The 10,399-nt window shown below is 45.4% G+C and overlaps 1 protein-coding gene across 1 annotated transcript; it reads left to right on the top strand.

Moving 5' to 3' along the window:
• The first annotated feature begins 542 nt into the window (after nucleotides 1-542).
• On the top strand, nucleotides 543-9,261 carry dld (deltaD). Its single transcript, XM_041035042.1, has 12 exons — nucleotides 543-822; nucleotides 1,021-1,323; nucleotides 2,108-2,168; nucleotides 3,164-3,421; nucleotides 4,942-5,002; nucleotides 5,140-5,270; nucleotides 5,389-5,558; nucleotides 5,674-5,890; nucleotides 6,010-6,183; nucleotides 6,298-7,027; nucleotides 7,177-7,456; nucleotides 7,579-9,261. Exons 1-12 carry the CDS (start codon nucleotides 769-771, stop codon nucleotides 7,582-7,584), a joined length of 2,445 nt encoding a protein of 814 aa, XP_040890976.1. The 5' UTR covers nucleotides 543-768; the 3' UTR covers nucleotides 7,585-9,261.
• The last annotated feature ends 1,138 nt before the right edge of the window (nucleotides 9,262-10,399 follow it).

Raw genomic sequence — 10,399 nt, 5'->3', positions numbered from 1 at the left:
GGAGGCATCAGGGGAAGCAAGGGGTTGTTGCACATTTAACAGCTCAGTAGCCATTTGGTCTGTCCCTTTGAGAGAAAGAGAGGAGTGGGGGCGGGTTTAGAAAAGTTGTGTGCACCCCCCTTCCCCACTCCCCCCCCCCTCCTCTTTCTTTGTGATGGCCCCGGGGACGGACTTGTGGTTGTGGCGGAGGGAGGGGAAGATGAGGAGCAGAGGCTCATTTGCATCTTATTACCCCTCGCCTGCTGGCCCGGTATAAAACCCTGTGCAGGGCAGAAGACCCATCAGACAAACACACTGTTATACAGAGAGAGACAGCGAGAGACGGAGACTTGTTTTCTGTGTTTAGGATCAGCATATCATTATCAATCAAGTGGAAAAATAAACAAGGCCATCGAGAGCTGCCTCTTTCTCCTACATCGATTGATTGGAATTAACTCATATTTCCATCGGGGATTTCACTCACGCTTCTCCAGGGGGATCCTTCTGTTGAGGATTACTTTACACTGTAAAACTTTTATTTTCTTCCATTCTGTTAAAAAAAACGAAAAGAAGAAAAGAAAAACAAAAAACTCTTGCCTCTTATGGGAAAGTAGAGGGGTAGAAGACAGACGCACCAAAGGACAAGTTTCACCTCATCTTCCCTCCTGCGCGTCAAGAGTTCACCTTGACTCTGACTTAACGGGAAGCTTTTAAAACTTTCTCCATGATTGTTTGAGCCGGGCTTCTCGGACCTGTGGACCTTTCACTGCTTGAAGGGCTGTCAACACAATGGGACGCCTGTCTCTGCTCCTGGTTGTCACTCTCTCCCTACTCACCTGCCAGGTAGGTCCAATGAAGATAGATTGTAATATTAATGGGTAGACTATTAAAAACATGCAGTGATTTTCCCCATATATTTTGTAGCTCAATACTTATTCAAATCATTTCCGCATAAGAATAATGCTCATATTTGCAAAAACACCCTTAAGTTACCTGTCTCAAACACACCGAACTGACTCTGATTGTGTGTTAACTCTTTAGGTTTTGTGCTCCGGAGTGTTTGAGCTGAAGCTGCAGGAGTTTCTCAACAAGAAAGGGATAGCGGGGAACGCCAACTGCTGCGCCGGAGGCTCCGCACATCCGCAGGGCCACCAGCAGTGTGAATGCAAGACTTTCTTTCGGATTTGTCTGAAACATTACCAGGCCAACGTCTCCCCCGAGCCTCCCTGCACCTATGGCGGGGCTGTGACTCCCGTCCTCGGCTCCAACTCCTTCCAGGTGCCGGAGACCAATGCGGACAGCTTCACCAACCCAGTCCGCTTTCCCTTCGGGTTCACATGGCCGGTGAGTGTTCATAGGCGTCTTATATGGGATATGATATATCATACTGTTTTAATGTCATCTTCCCAGCAATAAATCGCCATCCATTCATAATCTGTAAATTGTGATTTTGTACTTTTTTGGCATTTTGCCCTTAAAGACATCACATTTCCCTGCAAGATTCCCGTTGGATATGAACTCTATATGCATTTAATTTATAGTTTATAGTGTGATATATCTGCCGTGCGGTCTATTTTATGATTTATGTCAGATTTCGAGGGAGTAATGAAAACCGTGGGCAGACTGTGAAGTTATTATAGTCTTATTCCAGTGGGACACATTAGCTTTGAAGAGTGCAAAACGCAACAGATGCTCCCAAACTCAACACTTGTGAGGGTCTTTGTCAGCAGTGTGTGAGAGGGGCTATTGTAGTATTTCTGTGCTCTTTGGAGGGATAAAACGGGGAGGGGAGGAGGGTGTGTGTGTGTGTGTGGAGGGGGGGGTGTTTTCACCAAACGCTTCTCTCCTCCGACCAACCGTGGTGGGAAATTTAACATCCTCTGAGTTGGCACATCATTGGCAGCGCAGCGTGAAATTCCGCCTCGTTTGGTTTTACGGCGGTGTCAGAGTGTGATAGTAGCAGGGGTGTGAAAAGGGAGCAGGTAGTGGCCCTTATTAGGCCTCTAATCAACACGGGAATTAGGCTGTGAAGTTTATTGGGAGGCCTCCTAATGGCCCTCTGCTGCTCTGCGGAGGGGAGGGAGGCCTCCAGGCCAAGCAGCTGTTGACTCTCTCTGTCTCTCCTCAGGGGACGTTTTCACTGATCATTGAAGCTCTGCACACTGACTCCCTGGACGACCTGACAACAGGTGGGTGGCAGCCAGAGAAGGCAGCAGTGTAACTCAAAGACAGGCCAGAAGGCTGATAGTGGCCTGGTTTTCTTTCAGTAGCACATTTTTCACTTAGTGCTCAGTCATTAGTGCTAAAACAGGACACTCTCAGTCTAAAAAATATTTTATATTTTTTCTCTTTTTCTTACACTTAAGAGCCAGTTATATTCTACACGTAGATCCTCCTTTAAAATTAGATGACATGTTAAATTATTAACATACGTTAAAGGGTTAATATTTCATCAAACAAAAATGTTCTAAAGTAAGCAGCCACCTGCTGGCATAAAACCTGGCTTTTATGTCTTTACCGCAATGGCTGTTCTTTGACTTTACCCAATTTGAACATCATGGTGATAAGGAACTTAATTCAAAGACAGTCTTTATGTTTTATACTACCAGGCTTTCTTTAACATCACACAGGAAAAGGCCACCCAGGTGCAGGTGCCAGTTGTGATTTGGCCCTGTGGTTAGATATTTGCTGCTGTTATCTTTACGTCCTGCTTTTATCACTGCACTAATAATGACTAACTGGCGGCATGAGAGAGTGTGTGTGTATTGGTGGTGGAGACAATGGAAAATCTGGTGGACACCAAGGTTTTCATTGTGTTATTGGTCTATTTGTAAAATGAGAGTGCACAGTTTGCTACTTACAATCATTGTTTTAATTCACACAACAACATCTACCACTTTTTTATTTTACTTTTTATTTTTGGCAGTGTAGCAGCCACATGGTCCAAAATACTAGTGTGTGTGTGGCTGTCTTTCTATAGAGGAGACCAAAGGTCTGAAATCCTTTGTAAACAAAACAAACATAACTGACAACGTATAGCAATGACATAGTGCTGCTCTCATAAAACCCCCTGTGTACCAAACTGGTGACTGATCAGCAGAACTTCATGCTGTTGAGCATCCAATCACAATACTAACAGTAATAACTTACAAGCAATAACATGTTCCATCATTCACTTTTGCAGACAACCCAGAGCATCTGATCAGCAGGATCACCACTCAGCGTCACCTCACTGTGGGAGAGGAATGGTCCAAGGACATGCAGACATCTGGAAGAACGGAGCTGCGTTACTCTTATCGCTTCCTGTGTGACGAGCACTACTACGGCGATGGCTGCTCTGTCTTCTGTCGGCCACGAGACGATGCCTTCGGGCACTTTACCTGTGGCGAGCGTGGAGAGATCATATGCAACTCTGGCTGGAAGGGACAGTACTGCACTGAACGTAAGTGGGTTTGATTTTTAATCCATCACTATCTTTCAGGTTGATTAAACATCAACACGTGGAAAGGCCATAAACAGGGGATGAAAGGAACAGGCTTCACCATAGCAGTATTGCACTAGTTAATATTTGAATTCACTAACAGCTGCCTGTTGGATAGATTTGTTGAAAGAGCAGCACAGTCATTAGTATCAGGTGCTGATGTTTACATAAAGCATCTGGCCCCAAAATGCTGCTTCAGTACATCAGGAATAATAATTCATGCTTTACATTTGTTTTGACTCAGACTGAAAAGACTACGAGCTTTAAAAAAGCATTATTTTACTGTCAAAACTGTAAATAGCCACAAATTATCACTGATGAGGCAAATACTCTGATTGTTTTGAATTCCTACAAAGTTTCTAAAACTACTTTTCAGAGTTAATGTCCCCAGCAGTCACTTGCCTATCCTTATTGTTTATGGACTTTTTCCACCTCCTAATGCGGGGCCCGTGTGCAACAGGCGTCAGTTAGTTATCCCATAGCACCAGAGGCCTCCATTCTAATGAGCCGCACTGGCTCCTCAGTAATTCACACGCCGCGTGCCTTCCATTAGACCACTGGGGCCTCCTCACCCCAAACCTCCTCCCCGATTGGCCAAGTGGGGGTCCTGTATTGTTGGGGCTCGGGCCGGTGATTGGCCAAGCGGGGTTGTGTATTGTTGTGGAGGGGGCAGCTGCTCGGTGAGAGGAGACAATGGAGCAGCTGTCTGGTGGTTAGCTCCACACAGACCAGCTGGCCCTGGGGGGGGGGGGGGGGGGGGGGGGGTGAGGAGGAGCAGAGGAGGGAAAGGAGAGTGCAGAAAAGGAGAGCAAGAAGAGCAGAGGAGAAGAGAGGGGATAGGTGGATGGAAGAGGAAGGGAGGAGAGCAGGATCAGAGGGAGGAGGGGAGAGTTGGGAGGAGGAGGAGAGGGGCCAAGGGTGAGAAAAGGGACTTCTGACCCACAGTCAAGGGGAGAAAGGAGGCTTTGTGTGGGACGCTTTTGTGTTGGAGAGCAACCATGTTAAAGGAGAGGGCTTGTTGGCTGGTTCCCCCCTTTGGTGACCAAAGCTGTTGTAGCCCCCTGTGGGCTGTTAGAGCTGAGAGGCAACATTTTCAGCCACTTGTGCAACATTAAAGAAACCAGTACATTTCAGCCTGTGGTCACGAACAACCTGATGACCCTGATAAAGCCTCAAGATTTTATCCCTTTCCACTCTGGCAGCTAAGTTTGGTCCAGAGTGACTCGAACCACCAAACATGGTGTACTAAGTCTCTGTGACAGAGTATATCTAGAAGAAGAGAATCAAAGAGACTGTAGACAGATAGGAGAGCACGCCACCAGGCAGACTGCAAGACACACAAACAGATAAGAAGGCCGGGGTGCCAAGCCGGCAGCAGTTTGAAAAAGTCCTGTGTGAATGGGATACTGATGGAGGGTAAACATGTTTCCAGCACTGAAATTCCCATAATTCACCTGTCACTATTTGTTTCCTCTCTGCAGCAATCTGTCTTCCTGGCTGTGATGAAGAACATGGCTTCTGTGATAAACCAGGAGAGTGCAAGTAAGTGCAGAAAGCAAGGAAATCGCCCTTTTTGCTTAAATAGATCAATGTAACATTTTAATGCAGCAAGTACGTTTTTTTCCGAATCTTCTGTTTTCCTTGTTTTTAACAGTAATTAATGAACGTTGTGTTCCCAGGTGTCGTGTGGGCTTCAGTGGGCGTTACTGTGATGACTGTATCCGTTACCCGGGCTGCCTCCATGGCACCTGCCAACAGCCCTGGCAATGTAACTGCCAGGAGGGATGGGGTGGGCTCTTCTGCAACCAGGGTGAGTTTACTGAGAGATTTACCACTTTGTTGGGACCCCTTGAGATTCAGTCAGTCGTCTTTGTTTCTTAGTTATACAGAGGTGTTTTTAAATGTTGTTTATTGTTGATTTTTTTCAGATCTGAACTACTGTACACACCATAAGCCCTGCCTTAATGGAGCCACCTGTACCAACACTGGCCAGGGCAGCTACACTTGCTCCTGTCTACCTGGATTCACAGGTGCCAGCTGTGAGATCCAGGTCAACGAATGTTCTGGAAACCCCTGTCGCAATGGAGGCAGCTGCATGGTGAGTACTAGGGGAGATAAACAGTGACAGAGAGGTGGTATTTTGATAACAAAAACAAGTACATTCAAGGCAACAAGCCTCTGTGTAAACACTGTTTACATTCTTTCTGATATAGGATAATGACAGTGGCTACAAATGCACCTGCCCACCTGGTTTCTACGGCAACAACTGTGAGTTGAGCGCTAATACCTGCGCAGATGGGCCTTGCTTCAATGGCGGACATTGTGTCGATAACCCTGAAGGTGGCTATTTCTGTCAGTGCCCGATGGGATATGCTGGTTTCAACTGCGAGAAGAAAATCGACCACTGCTCCTCCAACCCCTGTTTGAATGGTACGCTGTCTTCTGTGTTTTTAATGTTTACCCTCACCTACAATGAAACCTGAACCACGAAGTGAAATATCTGGGGACTAACCCTCAAGTCTTTGTCTCAATCCCTCTCCGCTCTGCAGGTGCAGAATGTGTGGATCTGGTGAACTCCTACCTCTGTCAGTGCCCTGAGGGATTTTCTGGTCCTAACTGTGAGGACAGCAGCAGCATCTCTGGATTCTGTCTGTCCTTCCCTTGTCAGAATGGCGGGACCTGTCAGGAGGGGGTGAATGGCTACACCTGTACCTGCCCTCCAGGTATGAAAGCTCTAAACAGACTCTCTTGTGGGATTATGTTTACGTAGTTTTTTGGGGTTTTTTGTAACTTCATATTAGTTTCATTCTTAACTCTTAACTCTGCTTCTTCTGCAGGCTACACCGGCAAAAATTGCAGCTCCCCCATCTCCCGCTGCTCTCACAACCCCTGCCACAATGGAGCCACCTGCCATGAGCGTGGCGGCCGTTACGTGTGCGCCTGTGTGCCTGGCTATGGCGGTCACAACTGCCAGTTCCTCTTACCAGAGGCTCCCAGGCTTCAGCCAGTGGTGGATGGACCGGACCGGCGATATTCTTCTGCAGAAAGTGGCAATGCTCTAGACGAGGAGGATGACCATAGCGGATTCCCGTGGACGGCCGTGTGCGCCGGTGTCTTCCTCGTTCTCGTGATTCTGATCGGCTGCTCGGTGCTGGTGGTGTACATTCGGGTCAAACTGCAAGAGCGGCAGAGTCACAACGGTGACAGTTTCCACAGCGACAGCCATGAGACCATGAACAACCTGACAACCACCAACAATTGTCTGCGCAGTGACAAGGAACTGGGCGCTATGATGACCACGTCAGTTAAAAACACCAACAAGAAGGCAGATTACCATTCAGACCTCGCAGGGTCGCTGGGTGGTCTGAGTGGAATCAGTGGACTCAATGGATCAGAGAAGAATGGCTTTAAGACTCGCTATCCCAGTGTGGAGTACAACCTGGTCCACGAGCTCCGGCCTGAGGAGTTGTTGATGTGTAAAGAAGAGGAGCACGAAGAACCAGAGGTCAAATGTGAAATGCTGGATGATTTCGACTCGGAGGAAATATACAGGAAGAGACAAAACAGGTACATAGCTGTCAAAATATACACTTAAATAGGAATACCGCTTGGAAATTTTGTGTCATGCCCTAATATATCTACATGTAGAGACTTTTGCATTTGTTGTATGAAGGACAGCATTTCTGAATCTGTTTGTGTTATTCTTTGTCCCATAGTGATGCATCAGAAAAGAAACACGTGGAGGAGTTGCCAAGCTGCAGCGAAGCAAAGTATCAGTCATCCAGCGATCTGAACTATCACGCAGCAAGTGATCTTAAATACCAGTCGACCAGTGATGTCAAATGCCAGTCGACCAGTGACGTCAAATTCCAGTCAACCAGTGATGCTGAATACCAATGTCCCAGTGACAGCAGGTACCAGTGTACCACCGACACCAAATACCAGTCCGTTTACGTCATATCGGACCAGAAAGATGAATGTATCATCGCTACAGAGGTGAGTTCTCAAAAATATATTTATTTACCTGGCAAATATATAAAATAAATGCAACTACTCTCAGCACTTACACTGTTTATGAAAACACGCTAAACACTGATGTTTTTCTTTCTGTATTACAGGTATGATACCAGTACAGACCAGATCAGACCGGATTAGTTTCCTCTGGTTTATGGCGGTCCACACACACCAGTCCTGAGCAGTAGAGCTCAGCTTGTCTCCAGGAGGTTCTACTCCTGCTGTTTGCTGCTGTTCCCGGGGATTTACCGGAGGACTTTGAGCCAAGGTGCTGCTGAACCAGCACAGAGTCAGTACCAACTTGGCAAGGACTTAGTACTTCTGCGGTACTGCTGGTGAATACTGGACATGTAGATCTAATGCTGACTCAGTGCTATGGACAAAGTACCAAAAGACAGTGCTAGCAATTGTACAAACTTTGTACAGAAACAGTGCTGAAGGAGTACTCGTGCAGTCAAATGATGGCTGCTGGAGAACTGATGAAGATCACGTTTGATGTCTGTTGGAGTACTGGATGATTGGTATTACTGCTCATACCAGGATGAACTCTTCTCTCCCGATAAACAGTGAAGTATTGACTTGGATGTTGACCGATGATATTGTAGTACCGTGGAGTACTGATTGAATGAACAGTGTAGTACCTTTGGAGTACTGAGAACTTTTGAAGTACTGTTGTAGTACTGTTATGTGCTGTGGTTTTACAATGCAGTGTAAAAGCTGTCATGGATATTGAACAGTTCATGTTCTGTGCAGTGCTGCAGAGTAGATGGTGGCATTGTAGTAATGATAGAAGTGTGTTAGAACTGCAGCTGCTAAGAATTAATTTAAAAAAATCTCAATTGGAGCTTTCCTGAAAAAAACAAAAAAGAAATTAAAATCAGTGGGACTTTTACTCCAGCTATACATCTTTAACTCTGCAGCACTGACAGAGACGGTGTTGGCTGAGCTGGTTCTCAGCAGAAAATCGAGAACTGAAGACTCCAGTAGTGACTGCAGATTGATCCAACGTGGATCCTGTTGGGCCATACTGGCCTCTGACCCCTGAAGGTTGTGATACACAGGGCAATGTTTTGGGCAGGGCAACTCAGGAAACACTTTCAGCACAAAGGGAGACAAACTGAACCAAATCAGAAAAAAACCCCATAAATGTTCAATATGTATTAATTGATTTCTGTTGTTCTGTATCAAATTCCATTTGCTGCTTATCCATTTACAAAAAAATACTTAGAATAGGGGAAATTAATGTTGCATCAATGATGGAACATTAATTTCGAAATTGACAAATTTGTCCAACCTCCGATGATGCTGTTGTGTTTCCAGGTGAGCCAAGCTACAATGGACTAGTCTTAACTGCCAAGACCTCATTGCACTATGGAGGTGTGTGTGTATGAGTGTGTGTGTACAGAAGAGGTGATGTCTTTGTGTGGTGTCAGATGTATGCACTGCCCACTCCTGCTCCCTTCACTCCCAGTCTTCCACTATTAGCCAATTGAAGGACACCATCACCCTGCCTGCCATTGGTTAGGATCATTTGTTTTTATTTTATTTGTTATCTAAAGAAAGACGTATTCTTTTAATTTAATTATGTAATTATTTGTGTTCCATTTTGTTGTGATTTTTTGTTAAATTTGTTATAATTTAAGTTGGATTGTTTTTATTTGGCAGATAATGTATGTATGTAAGTATGTATGTATGCATGTATGTGTTAGGCACTTGAGACCACTGTGACTGTGTTGTATTTAAAAGAAATGTCATATGTACAGAGCCTGTCATTTTTATTACTGGAAAACAGCGCAATATTTTTCCAAAATAAAAGAGGAATGAAATATCAAACATCTGGTGTTGAGGGATTTTATATATATGTGTGTGTGTGTGTGTGTGTGTGTGTGTGTGTGTGTGTGTGTGTGTGTGTGTGTGTTTTCTTCAGATCATATGCACTTCAGTGGACTGATTATGAAAAATAACTTCCTGCTGTGTTGTGATACATATCTAGTGTGCACAGCTGATGCTTTAACTATATTCAGTGAGTTTTGAGTGAGTGAGTTCTGCATCATCTCAATAAAGCAAAACATTTGCAAAGAAAGTGTTCTTACATACAACCATTTTAGATGTGTAGTTCCTCTAAAGGGCAATCTAACAAATTCAAGCAGAGGGATTTGCTGTCGCTAAGTGATAGTGTGTTGGTATTTGCATATAAGTGTGTGTGTGTGTGTTTGTCTGACGCAGCAGAAGACTGTCTCCTTGTGGAACCACTAAATGAGACAAAGACACACCCCATAATCATAGACCGCTTAGCAAGCCTCCTCTGAGGCCAGAGCCATCTCTTTGTGTGTGAGTATTTGCTTGTGTGTGCATGTGTGTGAGAAAGAGAGAGTGAGCAGAGAGGGACGACGAGAGAGTGTGTGTGTCCATGGCTGCATCAGTGTATTCATATTAATCTGTCTTGATGTGTTTGTGTTTTATTCTATGAGTCTTTCTGCATGAGTATCAGTGCTTGTGTGTGTGTGTGTGTGTGTGTGTGTGTGTGTGTGTGTGTGTGTGTGTGTGTGTGTGTGTGTGTGTGTGTGTGTGTGTGTGTGTGTGTGATCTTGTTTTAAGCAGAGGGGTATTTATAGCCGGAGAGAGAAACCACCAGTCTGGATTTAGTCCCGGTTGCCCCTGCCTGAGTACTTTGTGTGCGTGTGTGTGTGTGTGTGTGTGTGTGTGTGTGTGCATGTGTGTGTGTGTGTGTGTGTGTGTGTGTGTGTGTGTGTGTGTGTGTGTGTGTGTGTGTGTGTGTGTGTGTGCGCGTGTGTGTGTGCGCACGTGTGTGTGTGTGTGTCATTTGGCGACCACTGGGAATGTAGAAGTAGTCATCAAAGAAGCTCATCTGGTTCACAGTCTCATAAAAACACACACACAAGACAGTGAAATTAGATGACAGAT

Source organism: Toxotes jaculatrix, chromosome 1, assembly GCF_017976425.1.
Source record: "Toxotes jaculatrix isolate fToxJac2 chromosome 1, fToxJac2.pri, whole genome shotgun sequence".
NCBI lineage: Eukaryota > Metazoa > Chordata > Actinopteri > Toxotidae > Toxotes > Toxotes jaculatrix.
The sequence above is the reverse complement of the archived record's forward strand: the minus strand, read 5'-3'. Positions and strand labels throughout refer to the sequence as shown.

Bases quoted from the DNA above. Each gene is read 5' to 3' on its own strand.
- dld (XM_041035042.1), top strand. From the start codon at position 769: ATGGGACGCCTGTCTCTGCTCCTGGTTGTCACTCTCTCCCTACTCACC. The intron at 5,271-5,388 runs GTGAGTTTACTG...GATTTTTTTCAG, and splicing joins TGGGCTCTTCTGCAACCAGG to ATCTGAACTACTGTACACAC. The intron at 5,891-6,009 runs GTACGCTGTCTT...TCCGCTCTGCAG, and splicing joins CTCCAACCCCTGTTTGAATG to GTGCAGAATGTGTGGATCTG.